This window comes from Excalfactoria chinensis, chromosome 15, assembly GCF_039878825.1.
Source record: "Excalfactoria chinensis isolate bCotChi1 chromosome 15, bCotChi1.hap2, whole genome shotgun sequence".
Classification (NCBI taxonomy): Eukaryota; Metazoa; Chordata; class Aves; order Galliformes; family Phasianidae; genus Excalfactoria; species Excalfactoria chinensis.
In genome coordinates this window covers 96,708-112,809 of record NC_092839.1, presented here as the reverse complement: position 1 = coordinate 112,809, position 16,102 = coordinate 96,708, and the positions used below count along the sequence as shown (strand labels likewise).

At 48.4% G+C, this 16,102-nt stretch overlaps 1 protein-coding gene across 2 annotated transcripts in view; it reads left to right on the top strand.

The window, feature by feature from the left end:
• Positions 1–16,102, top strand: part of L3MBTL1 (L3MBTL histone methyl-lysine binding protein 1) — a 42,429-nt gene that overhangs the window by 7,621 nt on the left and 18,706 nt on the right. Inside the window, exons 2-18 of one of the 2 annotated variants that reach the window (XM_072350362.1) lie at positions 2,298–2,403; positions 2,651–2,789; positions 3,541–3,764; positions 4,600–4,744; positions 4,903–5,041; positions 5,671–5,794; positions 6,396–6,492; positions 8,662–8,753; positions 9,355–9,459; positions 10,381–10,516; positions 10,994–11,085; positions 12,270–12,421; positions 13,649–13,725; positions 14,164–14,249; positions 14,832–14,942; positions 15,221–15,335; positions 15,528–15,627. In XM_072350362.1, coding sequence (XP_072206463.1) covers positions 2,654–2,789; positions 3,541–3,764; positions 4,600–4,744; positions 4,903–5,041; positions 5,671–5,794; positions 6,396–6,492; positions 8,662–8,753; positions 9,355–9,459; positions 10,381–10,516; positions 10,994–11,085; positions 12,270–12,421; positions 13,649–13,725; positions 14,164–14,249; positions 14,832–14,942; positions 15,221–15,335; positions 15,528–15,627 — 1,931 coding nt within the window. In that variant the 5' untranslated portion in view covers positions 2,298–2,403; positions 2,651–2,653. Of the gene's footprint in view, positions 1–2,297; positions 2,404–2,650; positions 2,790–3,540; positions 3,765–4,599; positions 4,745–4,902; positions 5,042–5,670; positions 5,795–6,395; positions 6,493–8,661; positions 8,754–9,354; positions 9,460–10,380; positions 10,517–10,984; positions 11,086–12,269; positions 12,422–13,648; positions 13,726–14,163; positions 14,250–14,831; positions 14,943–15,220; positions 15,336–15,527; positions 15,628–16,102 lie in introns of both variants that reach the window. The other variant, XM_072350363.1, reaches the window with a different exon arrangement.

The window sequence follows — 16,102 nt, the reverse complement described above, 5'->3', positions numbered from 1 at the left end:
CTGTGGATGCCCCATCCCTGCAGGCATTCAAGTCCAGGCTGGATGTTGCTCTGGGCAGCCTGGTCTGGTGGTTGGTGACCCTGCACACAGCAGGGGTTTGAAACCAGATGGTCCTTTTTTCAACCCAGGCCATTCTATGATTCTGTGATTCTTGATATTCTGAAATAGTTCTTTAACCCTAGATAGAACCTGAAACACACTCTGCAGATATAGCAACAGTTTGCTTGTTCAGTCATTCCAAAGATATTCAGAATTTCCTAGCACTGTTGTAAGTAGCCTGGAGGAGAAGAGGAAAGTGGAGGAGAATGGCGAGATGTCCTCTGCAGATTCACTCCCTGTGGAGAAAAGGCAGAAAATGTATTTAGTCATAGTCTGACAAAATAGTTCCTGAAGTATGAGGATGCCAGCAGTGCTGAGTACAAGTACCAGTTTAGGCTCATGGTCAATGTAACATAAGCAGATGTTACGTACAAACTGAGAAGTCAGCTCCCAGAGATAGAAGTAGCTAGAAAGTGGTTACAAAAAACCTTGTAAGCAGTAAATCAATGTTAACAGCAAAGAAATCTGTGTTGTAATTGGCAACTGTTAAATTAATTACTTACAGCAAATTGCAAACACACTAACACACTCAGGTTAGATCTGTTGTTATCTCAATCTACGGGGCTCCGTGTTGGGTGCTAAAGAAGCTGTTGTTGTAGTTTAACCCAGTAGGCATCTCAGCACCACAGAGCTGATGGCTCACTTCCCCACAGTGAGATAAGGAAGAGAATCAGCAAAGGAAAAAGTGAAACTCTTGGGTAAGGACAGAATAATAGGAAGGAAAAGGAAGGAAAAGTAATAATAATAATTAAAAAATAAATGAAAAGCACAAAGAAAAGAATACATAAAAGGAATGATGCACAGTGCAGTTGCTTATCATGCACTGACCGATGCCAAGCCAGCAGCAGCCCCCCCTCCCGGCCAACTCACCCCAATTTTCAGCATGATGCTGTGTGATATCCATCATCTCTTTGGCAACTTGAGGTCAGCTGTCCTGGTCCCATCCCCTCCCAGTTCCTTCTGACTCCTTTCCATCTCCTTGCTGGCAAGGCAGCGGGAAAAGCTGAAATGTCCTTGAGCACTGCTAATGAACAAATAAAACATGGTATGCTATCAGTGTTGTTCTCATCCTACATCCAAATCACAGCACCTTACCAGCTACTACAAAGAAAATTAACCATCAGCCAAAACCAGGATAGCATAATAAAATAGACGTGGGTCACTCCAAAAGCTGAAATGAATGTTAGACTGATGTGTCCACAGCTGTGGGCCTCCTCTCCCTGATGTCTGACAGAGGTCCCACTCAGAGAGGAGAGCTGTCCAAAGTGCCTTTGCTCCTGCTGCAACAGTGATGCTAGGTCTTCATAGCTGCAGCTGTGCTCCTGCTTATTCTCTTTTCTCCCTTTTTATTTCTTTGGATGTTCCCCATCTGAGGTATTTCACATCAAGTTGAGCTTTTTGGGGGCTTTTCTGCCAGCGTTTCAAAAGGTGTGAGTTACAAATGCTGTCTGCAGTGCTATTTCTCACTCCTTTAGAGGTGAGGAAGGAACTCTTCAGCCTGTTATTTGGTGCCCGCTCTCCTTCCATTGGTGAGGCTCCTAGATGTTATGGGACACTGAACCAGAGCAGTGCTCTGAGACTTGATGTTATTTGTGCAAGAAGTATCTCAGAAATACTGTATTAAAAGTTTAACCATAGTTAATGTGAGCAGTGTTGGTGGTAGGTTGCTGTCTAACACTATGGAAGCCCATGAGGAATGGTGGGAGATCTCTGTGAGCTGCTGGATTTCAGCTATGGCAATGGTGTGTTTACAAATCCACACCAACAGTGCTCTCATTAGACATTTGGCCTTGGAGTAGCTTTTGGCCTGGCCCATGGTGTCTGAGGAGGGGAGAAAGTACTGAGCCATCATGGACAGTTCCAGCTGAGAACTCAGATCAACAGGCCATTCTGGAGATCCACCTGCAGGCTCAGTTCTGTGACCAGCAAGAAAGCCTGAGGTCAAGTCAGGCTCCAGACCAGCAGGGGATGGTCCCTTCCCCCACAACATGCCTTGCCTGCTCCTTGAAATTCATGTCTGGATGGGCTGAACATCAGTGATACCGTGAGAAATTCAGTTACATTCAATGGATATTCCTCCCGATTAAGTCTCATTTGTGAAATTCTCTCTTATAGCTATTTAGAAGGAATTCAAGAGTCGCTGCACAGTTGTAGAACTGAAAGGTGAACTTCAGAGACCTCTTTCTTCTCCTGTGTAGGGTTCACCAAGCCCCAGTCATGGTCTACATCTGGATGGTATAGACCTCAGAACAGCATTGCTTGTAGTGAACCTGCTGCACTCATCCCTTCTTATGATTGTGCCAGGTAAGATAAAAACCTTGATGTTTGCAGGCTGGGATTGTACAACATGGGCCTTACTAGGTTGTGTTTTAACTTTCATGATCTTCTCTGTTAGGATAAGTGGGCCTTTAAAGCACCTTAGAGAAATGCCTCCTGGAAGGTGGTGAAAAGGGAGGTCCATGGTCTCTTTCTCACACCTTTGTTGTGTTTGTACTACCAACGTGATTTCTTTCTTTCTGGCTTCCAATGTCTCACTCTGTGCCTATGCAAGGTGATGGACAGCAGATCAGAGATGGAGGTTGTGAGAACCACGAAGGGCAATGCTGCTGGGGAGGTCAGCGTTCATGTGGTTACCACTGAGAGCACTGTGCAGAACACCCACCTGCCAACGACTGCCTTCATCTTACCAGGTATGTGGTTTGATTTTTGGATGGTCCTTTGTAGAGCCAGGAGGTGGGATATTCTGTGATTCTATGGTTGGCTTGTCTAACTCGGCTTCTCCAGCTTTCTTACCACACATTGATACGTATCACACTTCTTGTATGTCTGTGATCCTCTCAAACCTTGGGAGGCAAAGTTGTGTTGCTGTTACTATCTTAGAAATTCTCTGTGGCTATCCCACATCACTTGGATAGTTTGTGGCTGATCAAAAGCTTTTGAAATGAAGCCCTGATCTCTAGGGCCCTTTGCCAGTGCAGTGCAGTTTGCCTGGGTGCCCACTTTGCAGAGTGTATGGGCTCCTGTGTTGCAGTTCTAGGGCTAATCTGGCCCAGTTGAGCAGCGTAGAAGCAAATGTCCTGGTTGTTCCTCTTCCTGACCTTGGATCCTGCTGTGGAAAAGCCATGGACTGTATAGTGCATTCTTTGAGCAGTCCAGAAGCTTAGTGGCATACTGCTACAACGTGGCATTCTGATCATGGGAGCAGGCTGAAGTAAGACCCCCTGAATGTGGATAGTGCCACGTCCTCACACCAGCATCTCTGGCTGCAGATCCTGTTGGGCCACACTGCCTGCATGTGAGTGCTTTAGAACATGATACTGAGCCCTTGGCTGGAAGGTTACTTTGTGCTACCTGAGGCTGCTGTGATTTAGGATTTGTTTACATCAACAAAACATTCTGTGTATGTCTCTGGTTGGTTGTTTCTTTTCTTCCCCTCTCAAGCAAATGCTACTACCATCAACCTTCCTCCAAGCACTTTAGAAATCCAGCGATTCCCCAGGGAGCCACCAAGAAACACAGGGGCTGAGAGGCCAGAGAAGGGAGTAGGGAGTGAACCCATCACAGCCACTGTCATCCCCCAGATCAGTGGGGTGCAGACCTGCAACACAGTCCGTGTGCTGGAGTGGAAAGATGGGGTAGCTACTTTGCCTGGTAGTAACCTGCGGGTAAGTGTAACCATGGGCCATATTTGCCCTTCCCTCACCCTTCTGCTGCTCTCTCCAACTGCTTGCCCTTTTAAGTAGTAGCCCTCAAGCATGTGCCAGCCTGGGACCCGTGGAATATGATGCGGGGCCCTGGCAGTACCCATGGCCCAGCCAGAGAATTGTTCAGCTGTTCCTGCTTTGTGAGGTTGCCCATTCCTCATCTCTGTGACTGACCTGTACCGTGTTGTGAACTTAGCAGAGAAAGCACGTATATGCTGTGTTTCGAGCTGCAGTGGTCTGCCCTGCACAGGGAGGCAGAGGAATGCTACTTTCTATGTGGGGCATTTTTCCTTTCCAAGCCATGTGGAGTTGGCTCTGGAGTCCTGCACTCACCGTAAAAGTAGCAGCCTTTCACTCATCAGACAGCTTTTAAGTGTACTGAGTCTACTGAGTAGTATGAAATAGCTTGCATGAAGTGCACTGATTTTTCAGCTTCTATTTAGCCACAGGGCATCACATCATGAATCCTGCTCAGTGCTACCAGCTGGTGCTGATCACACCCAAGCGCAGGCAGACAGCAGATGTGGGCTGGTGTTAGAGCCTCTCGTGCTCCTTCCCTCTTCTTGGACCATGCAGGATAGGCTCAGCAGCCAGCGGGGGCTGCATGGTGGGGCATTGGGATGGGTGACTTTTGTGCTCACCTCTATCTTTGGAGGAGCTAAGTCCTCTTTCTGGACACACTAATCACCAAGCCATGCCCCTGTTATTCTCAGAACTCATATTGCACCACTAGCTTTAAAGTTACATTTCTATCCTTGTTAACTTTTTCCTTCTGATTTTTGGTTCAATGGCATAGTTTCGAATAAATGAGTATGGAACACTGAAGGTAGTGAGTGCTGACAAGATGCCTCCAGCAGAAGCTATAAAGGATGGTCATGTGAAGAAAGATGGGGACTCAGATGTGGCACCCACTAGCAGGGACAATACTATTGTTGCTCAGGGTAAGAGCATCTTAGAGGTACTTTTGGGGGCGGGTAACATCATCCAGCATGTGCTGTCTGGCTTAGGACATAAGCAAGGCAAATATCTCCTGCTTCTTGCTTTTTTCTCTTTCTTTTCTGCTCTTTGTTTCTCACTGTTCCTCTTCTCTCTGACTCAGATATGCCAGAGCAACCCAAACTGCCTACAGCAGATAGCATTTGCCACTGTGATACTTGTGGCCGGAGACATGTGTCAGATGGAGCCCGGGAAGGCAGGGGTTTCTGCAGTGAGCATTGTCACCAGCAGTTCAAAGAAAGGTAAAGGAAGAGGGGTTTGCTCCATGCAGGGCCATACCTATCCATCTGTCTGCCCTCTCTCCCCTAGTCAGCATGCTTCCATCTATCTCTGGCAGGTTCTGAGGACCCCACTTGTTTCTATCTTCCCTGTAGGCAGGTTGCCCAGGGTACACTGTAGGGGAGATAAAGAGTTATTCCAAGGGGAAACAAAAGGTGCAGGAAGGCAGATTTTCTCTTACCCAGATTGTGGCCTCCTAAACATGCATCTACTGGGGCAGGGCTGCTGTGGGAGATTGCTACAGTGGGCACTTCCAGGCTGAACAGCAGTGAGAAGTGTGGGTTGCAAGGGCATTTCCAACCTTTCTCCTTACTGACATGTGACTTCCAGCACTGATTTTCTAGCATCTCTGTGGATCCATCCCTAGGATCAGGTTTCCAATACTAGTGCATGAGGGTGGTTCTGCTCTGTGTTCTGATTCTGACTGCTTGCCAGCTTTGGCACCAAGAAGAGTGTATAAGATAGTCAGGAGGAATGGGATGGTGTGCAAACAGGAGATGGGGCAACAGCACTTCTCCAGGACTGACTCCCTTACCAACACCACAAATATTGCCATATTTTGGACCACAGTGGTTTACTTTCCTCTGTGTAGGTCTGTCATTGTGGAAAACTCTGCCAGCAGCACCAGTGCTCCTGAAATCCTCAAGCCAGTGAAGAAACGAAAGAGGAAGGACTACCAGAGCCCTTCGGAAGAAGACTATGAATCTGAGCAAATGGTAGGAAGAAGGCAGGGCAAGCATGTGTGTGCCCATGCCAGTGTTACTGTGTGCAGCTCTCATTAGCGTTTTTCAGTGCCACATTAGCAGTATGTTGAAGAGGTAACCAGAAGCTGCTAGTGCCAAAAAGATGAGTATCATGGCCTCTAGACAATTGACTGGCTGTTTCGCATACTGAGTACATAGGAATGTTCAGTGTTGGACATGTTCTGACTGGGCTGCTTTAGGTACTGAATGTTCTCAACTATTGTCTTGAGTCTAGGCCACTCTAGAGTAGAAGTGCTGAAGAGAGCACCTATCTGTGTTATGTGTTTCTGAGGGACAGGACTGTTTGACAAGACAAAGAAGCTCTACTTGCCAGGCCTGGCTGTAAGCAGATCCAAACCAGATGTGATTGCTACCACACAGTACCAAAATTTCCCTGTCAGATTCTCAGATTGATCCCGTTGGTTTCCCATTTCTGAGCTAAGTACCAGTTGAAACATGGACGTTGTTGGAGGCTTATCTTGGCCCTTGGCACTGGTGTGAAGGTACAACATGCAGCATAAACCTCTGTGCAGGGATCCTGACATCTAACACTTTTGTCTGCTCTTGTGTCAAGGAGGAAAAGCAGGAAGAGCTGAAAAACTCTGTGGGAGACTCTGCCATCAGCAATCCAGAGGCTGACGCTTGGAGCCAGCATGGTCCAGAGGGGCCAGGTAGGTGGTGGGGTGAGCAGTCCTCTGCCACAGTAGTGTGGATGGGAACGCATGGTGAGGGCTGAGGGCTGCAGGATCCCACTGCAATCCTGTGGGGATAAGCCAACATTTTGGTGCTCCATCAGAGTCAAGCACCAGTGCCACACATTGGTATATGTTCTTGAAAGCTTGTGAACTCCTCTGCTTGATTGATCCTGCTCTCTCTGTCTCTTTCCCTCTCTTTCCTTTCCTCTCTTTCTCCCCATGGAATGGTTGCACCCTGACAAGATATGGCTGTGTCTTCTTCAGGAGCTGTGTCATACTGTGCAGTGCTTTCTGGTCACTCCCTATGGGAATCAACCCTCCCATGTGGATAATCCACTCTGAGAGGTGCTGTCCTGAGCAATAACCTGTCTGAGCCTTGTCTGGCTGTTCCCTTCTTTGGATGGGAATCAAGAGCTCAGAGATTTGGGCGCTGTTTCTGTAGGTCTTGGCTTGTAGGAGCCCAGTGATTTGGGATTGGCTCTTGTCACATCTATTCCTAGACTGAATCAGAGCAAATCTCAAACACTGAGCTGTGGTGAAATCAGAGGGAAATTGGACAAGCTGAGGGATGCACTGTTTCCGTGTTTTTTGTTGTTGTTTTTTCCCCACCTTGGAGTATGATACAGGGGTGAGGGGGAGAGGAAAGCTTGTGAGAATACTGGAAGTAAACATCTATGGAAAACATATTTTCTTTGAAGTGAAAGTTAATTCAAAATGAAACTGTTCCAGCTTCATACTCACCTCCATAGGAAAATGTAGTGACTGTAACAGGCTCTACGTGGTTGTCAAACCCTGATTTTGAATAGGTTCAGAGGAGAGCCATGAGGCTGCTCAGCGGGCTGGAGCACCTCTTCTGTGCTGACAGCCTGGACTTGTTCAGCCTGGAAAAGAGAAGGATGAGGGGAGACCTTACAGTGGTCTTCCAGTACTTAAGGGAGCTTGTAAGCAGGAGAGAAATCAACGTTTTACATGGATGGATAGCAATAGGACGAGGGGGAACAGTTTTAAGCTCAAAGAGGGAAGATGTAGATTTGATGTTGGAGAAATTTTTCACTAAGAGAGTAGTGAGGCCCTGCCACAGCTGTGGATGCCCCATCCCTGGAAGGTGAGGTTGGATGGGGTTGTGGGCAACCTTATCTAGTGCCTGATTTAGTGCTTGGCAACCCTGCCCACAGCAGAGAGATTGGAACTAGGTGGTGTTCAAGGTCTTTTCCAACCTAAGCCATTCTATGATTCTGAGAGTACAGTGAGTAAAGCACTACTGAAAAGGGAGTTCATATGTGTTTGTCAGGTCCTTTTCTCTACAGTCTGAGGCCTGAACACAGAATCTTTCCTGCTGCTTACAATTAAGCAGTGCTGAACTTTGTTATTTTCAGCATTTTATTTTCTCATGATTTAGAAGTTAATCGATAGACAAAATATGCACCTGGATACTTTGATGCAGCAGAGTAGGTGCACCTTCTGTCTCTGGGTGTATTTGTTACTCTCCAGCATGAAATTTGTACACATGCATTCCCTGGACATATTTTGCTGTATTTGGGTATTGTCATCTTTAAGTGAATATTCTAGGGGTAAATGCATCTCTAGAGCATCGGAGTGCCTCTGGTGTCTGAGGAGGACTCAGGTGGATATCTCAGAGAAGATAGCAGAGCTCGTACCTCTGAAGTAGTAGAGGAAGGTGGTTTGACTGGCTGGGAGCCTCTTGCATCAGGGAGTGATTCCTAAACTTCTAGATGGATTATGCTGGCTGTCCCTGATCTGTCAGCACTGTGGCCATTTTGGATGTACTGGCTGGTTACAGAGGTGTCCTGATGCTTTTGCACAAGATGGCTTGTGTCTCATGGTCATTAGATGCTTTCTAGAGCATCTAATGTTGTACAGCAGAGAAAGACATTTGGATTACAGGAACATGTGTAAGAAGGGGGTTCACTTGGCTCTATGCCTCCTTGGGCAGCTGGTCAGGTTTGCTGGAGAAGGGGCTCTGGTAGGACAGTGCTGAGCTTTGCAGGTATGCAGGACTGTGTGTGAGAGTGGGATGTGGCCCCAGTGGGACCTGTGTGCTCACCTGCCCCAAGGCAGGCAGGGACTGCAGCTGGAGCAGAACCTCAGCAGCGCCTCTTGTGTGTGCGTTTGTGCTGCGCTCAGGTGCCAGCGAGGAGAAGAAAGAAGGCTGGTCTTGGGCGTCCTACCTGGAGGAGCAGAAAGCTGTCGCTGCCCCTTTAGATCTCTTCCAGGATGTGAGTTGGGATTTTCCTGTCTTTTTCCTTCTTTCATCTTCTCTTTTCTGTACCTTTTCTTTCCCATTCCTCCTCTTTCTCCTCTGTTCCTTGCTTCCCTATTTAGTGGGGTTCCCATCTTCACTTGGAAGTGACCAATCAGCCTCCAGTTCTGATTGACCCCAAGTCCTTCTCCCCAGCAGGGTGCTGTCCCTGTCCCAAGTGCCCCGTGTCTGCCTATTGCTCTGGCAGGTTGGTGGAGCCCTTCCAGTCCTTCCTCAAGTCAGGCCTGGGCAATCCTGAGGCCATGCAGGAGATCTGTGCCCCCACCTCCCATTGGTTGATTGCCAGGGTGCAAGAGGAGCCCACACCCCATGCCCCACTCCCTGTCAGCCCAGGGACACTCTGCCCTGACAGCAGCAAGAGTCACAAACCCACAAGGAGGTGGAGGAAGGTGTTTTTATCTGTGGAAAAGCATAACGGTTTGGCCAAAAACATAATCTGTTGCCCACAATCTCCTGGGCCCAGCAGCTCCCATAGGCTGATGGCTGTTCCTTGGGATGGTTCTGGACCCATTTACATCTGCCATTTTTTTACATTGTAGTTTGATTTTTGTTTTCAGTACCAAATAGCTTCCCAACACAAGAATGGCTTTAAAGTGGGAATGAAGCTGGAGGGAATCGATCCACAACACCCATCCATGTACTTTATCCTGACAGTGGCTGAGGTAAGGTGCCTTTGCTTTCTGCATCTTTCTGCCCATCCTTGTGCTTCTCATTCCTGCCCAGTGGGAGGCTCTGCAGGAGGGGAGGTGCTGCTGTGAGGCTGGTGGAGAAGATGGATTTGGGGCCCTCACCTGCATTCTGCTGTCAGCACTGCATGAGATGAGTTAGCACTCTGTCACCTTTGTCAAGCAAATGGGTGTTTCCTTCCCATTTGTAAGGGGAGGAGACAGTGCTGCAGAGCAGCTGCCATGCCCCAGCCCAGTTATTTTCCTTTCACCATGACACAGTGGAGCCATGGGGGACTGTGGTAGTGGCAACAGATTCTTACTTTTTAGTTGATGCCACTCAGACTCGTCTGAGGCCTGGAGATGGAAGATGTGAAAGTCTCCCATTGCTCTTGTGTCTACAGAGGCTCTCTGGCTCTGGGATTCTCTACTCAGTCACTTGTCATGCCCCCAAATCAGTCTTGCCTTGCACTTCTCTCTGGGCCCACAGGCAGCCAGGAAAATCACCCACATGGCAGCAGACACTGTTCTTACTACTGGAGAGATTTCACCAAAGGAACATGACATTTAGCTAAACCTCTGTGCTAACATCTCCCACAGATGCAGAAAAAAGAATACTTGCACTCACTGGATCCATCACAAAAAGTGAATACAAAGATATTTTACTGTGGCACCTTAAGCACCAGCCTGAAACCCCCTGCTCAGAAGCTGGCTAGCAGTGGCCTTGTACTTACCTTATTCCATATTGGATAGCTCTTGGGTCTGGCATCCTGATTTGTGCACTGGCATATGATTTTTGTTTCTTAAGTGCTTGGCTTCCTTAAGTGCTATGCTGAAATGGTGTGCAGGAGGGGTCCCAGCCAGGGACAGCAGGAGGTTTCCACGATCCTTTCCTTCTTCTTCCCTCCCTATGGGTAGGTATGTGGTTATCGGATGCGTCTCCACTTCGACGGCTACTCTGAGTGCCATGATTTCTGGCTGAATGCTGACTCCCCTGACATCCACCCTGCTGGCTGGTTTGAAGAGACAGGACACAAACTCCAGCCTCCAAAAGGTAAGAGTCTTGGTTGATGGGCCTTATTGAAGAAAGCCCCCAGTTCAAGTGTAGGACATAGGGATGGGGTGGCTCCCTGGGTTCCAGGAGGGGGAATACTGTACTGGGTGTTGATGTAGGATACCATTTTAGGCACCCATCAACATTTAACTTCTCCTCCATTCTGGGACAAAGCCCTGTTGCCCTGGGTGTACCAGGTTGGGGCCCAGTGGTGCTACCCTAACCTGGGTGCAGTGAACTCCTGGGCACAGGAGCAGTGCTGAGCTGTTTTTCCACTCCAGTGCTAACATTTCATAGCACTCCTTTGAAGTGAGACACTGGCCTAAACCACAGGCTGTAGGTGCTCAAGGGTTGTTCAAAACCCTGCTCACCCTTGGTGTGAGGGTTGGCTGGATTAGGATGTCTGGACTCAACCACATGACCTCTTGGCTCCCTTGTGAACTTGATGCTCTCATTTCTCTTTCTGAGGGGTTTTAGGTTACAAGGAAGAAGAATTCAGCTGGACAAACTACCTGAAGATAACAAAGGCTCAGGCAGCTCCTAAGCACCTCTTCCTGATCCGAAACACTGTGAGTAGCAACTTCTCCCTGTCAGAGCCTGCAGGTTTGGGGTGACTCCTCTCCAAGTGAATGTTGGGCTTTTCTCTGTTCACCCCACAATTCTCAAAACCACAGTGCGTAAGGCCAAGAGAATGCACTACTTGTGTCAAGATGTGGTGTGCTTAGCTGCTGAAGATCTATACCTTGGGCACAGGTTTGCTGTGCCCAGGATTTGAGTTGGGCTGATTTGCTTAATCATCTGGTTCTGTCTCATGGGCTGTTAACATCTGTCACAAAGGTATTGACTGGGGAAAAATAGGTATTACTCTCAACAAATATTTTGCCAAAGAAAACCAAACAAACTCTTAATGTTCCGTTGCCTGTTTTCTGTCTTCATTATCTCTGTCTCTGTCTTTGTTTCTTATATTTTGTGTGTGCCCCCGGTGGCGCACGGTGTTAGAACCGCCGCTTGCAACACCAGAGGGCCTGGGTTCGAATCCCCCCTGTGGCGCAAGTGGTAGAAGTGCCGCTATGCTACACTAGAGGGCTCGAATCCCGGGAGTTGGACTCGATGATCTCTAAGGTCCCTTCCAACTCGCACGATACTATGATACTATGATATAGCAACTTGGGTAAAGGAAGTGAGAATATAGTGGAATATAAAATGCTGATGGTTTCTTTTCAGCTGCAGGGGAGACTAAACCTATTGATAAATCATTCTCTTTAAGTTATTTACTATGGCTAAGTCCATGAATGGATGGGTTCCCTGTCAGGGTGGGGATGTGACTGCTGCAACAGTCCCATTAGAACATGTGACATGGTGTTTGCAGATTTGGGATCCAGGAAGCAAAGGCGAGGTAGGATGCAGGGCACTGTCCCAGCTCTTTCTACCAAACCTAGGGCATTAGTAGCTAACATGGGAGGAACATGTCTAGACTGAAATCAGTATAAGTTAGAGGCAGTTCTTCTCTCCTTATAGAAGATCCTGAGGGTCTGAAGACTTTTTTCTTTCTTTTTGTATGGCCCAGGTGATTTAATTACCCTCTGCCTGTTCTTTTGTGTACACAGGCCCTTCTGACCCAAAGTGTAGGCCCGCCTGCAGGCTTGAAAGGGTCTTATTTTAGGCAGCTTCTCTCTTGCAGCAGGCAAGAAACGTGGTGAGGAGGGTGTTGGGCCTGAGGCTGTGAAAGAAACCTGCCTCTTTCTCCCCTCAGCATGAAGCTCCTCCAGGCTTCGAGGTGGGCATGAAGCTTGAGGCTGTGGACCGCATGAATCCTTCCCTGATCTGTGTTGCCACAGTGACTGATGTGGTGGACGATCGCTTTTTGGTGCACTTTGACAACTGGGATGATACTTATGACTACTGGTAAGTGCACAGAGGCTTCTAGGTTCCCAGTGACAGCTCTCAGTAGCACCTTGATGCTGCTTCAGCAAGAGTGATGAGGTGCTTTAGCAAACATAGGACAATATCACAAGCATGCTGCTGCAGATCCAGCAACAAGCTGACCCTGTAACACTCATAGACTGACCCAACAACAATCATAGAATCATGCAGATTAGAAAAGTCATTCAGGATCTTGAAGTCTAACCATCATCTGATCTACTAGGTCCTATCACTAAACCATGTCCAGTGGTGGAGACTCCAACAGTTCCTTGGATAGACTGTTCCAATACTTGACCATCCTCTCCATGAAGAAATGATTCCTAACATTCAATCTAAACCTCCCCTGATGCAACTTGAGACCATTATGAGACTGAAGAAGAGTGTCACCCACCTGTGCTGGGGTGCAAGCCTTTACCTGTTCACTGTCACTGTCTGGGGTGTTGCTGTGGCCTTTTAGTTAACATCTGATCACAAACCAAAGGCTGGCCCTGATACCCACTTGGGTGTCAGAGAGGGTTTTCTGCAATGCAGCTGAGGCAGAGGCTGGATACCTACTCTTGAAAAGAATTCCTGGGCCTGTAGGTGAGGCATTGTTTGCCTCTTTGGATGTGAGTGGGGAGGTGTCCCAGTTGAGGCTAATTTATGCCAAGTAGCACAAATAGAGTTCTGCTTTGTGACTGATAGCCTCTTACTTTGCACCCCAAGGAGCTGTGCGTCTGCAGCAATCTCTGTCTGTGGCTGCTCCTTGCTGGTGTTGGGTACACGAAATAAGTGTTTCATGCTCTGATCCAAGGCAGACCTCAAGTGTCCTATGACATACTAGGAGCTGTGATCAGGGTGTGAGCCCTGCTGGTTCCCCAGATTTGACTGCTGTGAACTCTGAAAGATGTGGCATTTGCCCACCCCCCCCCCCCCCTCCCTCAGGGTTGCTTTTCCCTGGGCAGTTCTTCCATGCAACTCACACTCATGTCCTGCTCTTATGAGATGGAGTACCTTACTGTAGCCTTTGTCCTGCTAGGGCCTGGAGTCCCCTGGGTCACTCAGGGCTGAAGGTGCTGTAGGTGCTTGTTTCTGCAGGGGCTTTTGCTGGTGGTATAGATCTAGACTGTGCCACTTGCTGGCCTATCCCAGGCCCTGGCAGCCTGCACAGTCTAGCAGGGGTGAGACAGGTGTCTCAGTCCTGTATAATGGTTTAGATGTATTTTCTAGGTGTGACCCCAGCAGTCCATACATTCACCCAGTCGGATGGTGTCAGGAGCATGGCAAACCCCTCACACCTCCTCAAGGTGAGTTGATAGCTGGGGAGCACAGCCTTCAATGGCACATCACCTCAGAGACAGGCTTTCTGGGGTGGGACGGGATGCCTGGGGAATCAAACCCCATGGCCTGTGCTTGCCTGCAGGCCCAGGCAGTTCCCTTCAGCAAGCTTGTGGCCAAGGAGGTGGCATGTACAAGAGTCTCTTGTACAAATATGTTCAGGTCCAGCATGATGTTTGTCAGGCCAAGTGGAAAGGTCAGGAAGTCCCAAGCTATGTGTGCAGGCCCAAATGTTCCTGCTTCCCCGAACCCTGGATTTCATGGTCCAGGACAAAATAGTAGCACGTCTCACTGTCTCTTAGGTTTCCACGTACGTGGCACAGGCATAGTTGGTCTTTCAAGGTCTCTGGGTTACTTGCCATCTTCCTGCTGTTGTGTATCTCACCTTCTGCATCTTTCCCTTCTAGATTATCCTGACCCTGATAACTTCATCTGGGAAAAGTACTTAAAAGAAACAGGAGCATCTGCTGTTCCAGCTTGGGCCTTTAAAGTGGTGAGTGCCACACTGTCATCTTCTCCATTGTATCTGGGCAGGAATTCAGGTTTTCTCCATTGTCAAATCTTCTCATTTATGAAGAATTAAGAGATGTTTAGCATCTTCTTACCACAGGCCTGGGACTAAGTTCTATGCTCAAGGTTCAGAAGTGAAGGTTGTCCTGGGCAAATAGTTCAAAATGTGGAAAAATTGGAAGAATGACCATCACCTCTGCTAGACAGAAGCTGTGTGATGGGAAATCATTTAAGTTTGCTTGATAGCTATCTCCACTTGCTGTAAAAATAGCTATGTCCAGCCAAGTGCAGCTGTGCTGTAGAATCCCCAAATGACTCTTGAAGGCTTTCTCCCCTTGGGCATAGCTTTTCCATCTTGTTGAAAATACAGTTCAGATCTGGGAGGTCTGTTCACATTCTCCTGGTAGCCAATATGAGCAGCAGTGGCTCTTACCTAAACAGGACAGGGGATAGGAGCTGGGTTTTGGGAACACGTATGCTTCTGGGAAAGAAAAGTAGTCTGGGGGCAACAGGATCCTGGAGCATGGCTCTACTCCCTCCTGATCTATACTTTTCCTTGTCCCAGCGCCCGCCCCATGGCTTCCTAGTCAACATGAAGCTGGAGGCAGTGGACAGGAGGACTCCTTCCTTCATCCGAGTGGCCAGTGTGGAGGATGTGGAAGATCACAGGATAAAAGTGGGTTCTGAAGTCTCGCTGCTGAGCCTGGGTCCAGGCGCTGTACTGACTTTGCCCTTCCTAATTAACTGCCAGTTGCAATGGCAAGGTGTATAGAGGTCTGTGGAAGCACACAGTTTATAAGATGGCAGATGGCTAATCCTAGTGCAGGAGTGGAGCAGAATCTTGTATTGCAGTTCATCCCTGCTTTGTTGTATGCTATCAGCTTGGAAGACTTCAGAGCTGCTCATGGAGGTACACTGAGGTTTAAAGGGTGACCTCTCTACTTATTTCCCCAGATCCATTTTGACGGCTGGAGCCACGTCTATGATTTCTGGATTGATGCAGATCATCCAGACATACATCCCATAGGCTGGTGCTCAAAAACTGGTCATCCACTGCAGCCTCCTCTTAGTAAGTTTTCATACCAGGGCCCAAGTGTGCCAGATCCCCACAGTCAATATCACCTGCCCATGTGCATCCATTGTGCTGGTCAAGGGTGGGCAGGGAGGAAGGGCTTTCACTGGGACAATACTCAGGTTTGGTGCAGGCTGGGGTGTCTGGGGCTGTGTCCGTGACAGTCTGTCCCCTGTTCTTCTGGTCTAGGGCCAAAGGAACCAGCTTCCTCTGCTCACGCAAGCTGCCCAACTCTGAGCTGCAAGAACATTCCTCATTCCAAGAGCTCCAAGTACAGTTTTCACCACAGGTGAGCTCCCCAACTCAGCTCAAAGGGGCAAAGCTTCCCTGCCAACTTTGTGCCAGGGCCTTCCTCTGAGCCTGTCAGCAACCAGTCCTTCCTTGCACCCTTCCTGTTCCTGGCTCTGCCCCTGGAGCCTTCTGCCAGTGTAACCACTGATGAGCTGATGCGTTCCTTTCTGTAGCTGTTCTGTTCCCCAGAGCTCCTGGGGATGCTCTTCATGTTCATCTGCAAGGGGTCCTATAAGCCTTGTAGAGGATGGCCTTTTTGTATTTGTAGATGATGCTTGGATGATGATATTCCTCCCACCCCTCACCTTTCACTGTGAGGTTGTAAGTTGGGAAGTACTGAGAGGGGACATCTCACTCAAGGCTTTGTCAGCTGTTTGCATGACCCTTTTCAGGGGAAATCAGTGCTGGTGTAATGCTGATCCCAGCATGACAAGCTGTGTTCAGAGCAGAGGAGCAAGTATAGCAGAGAGTAC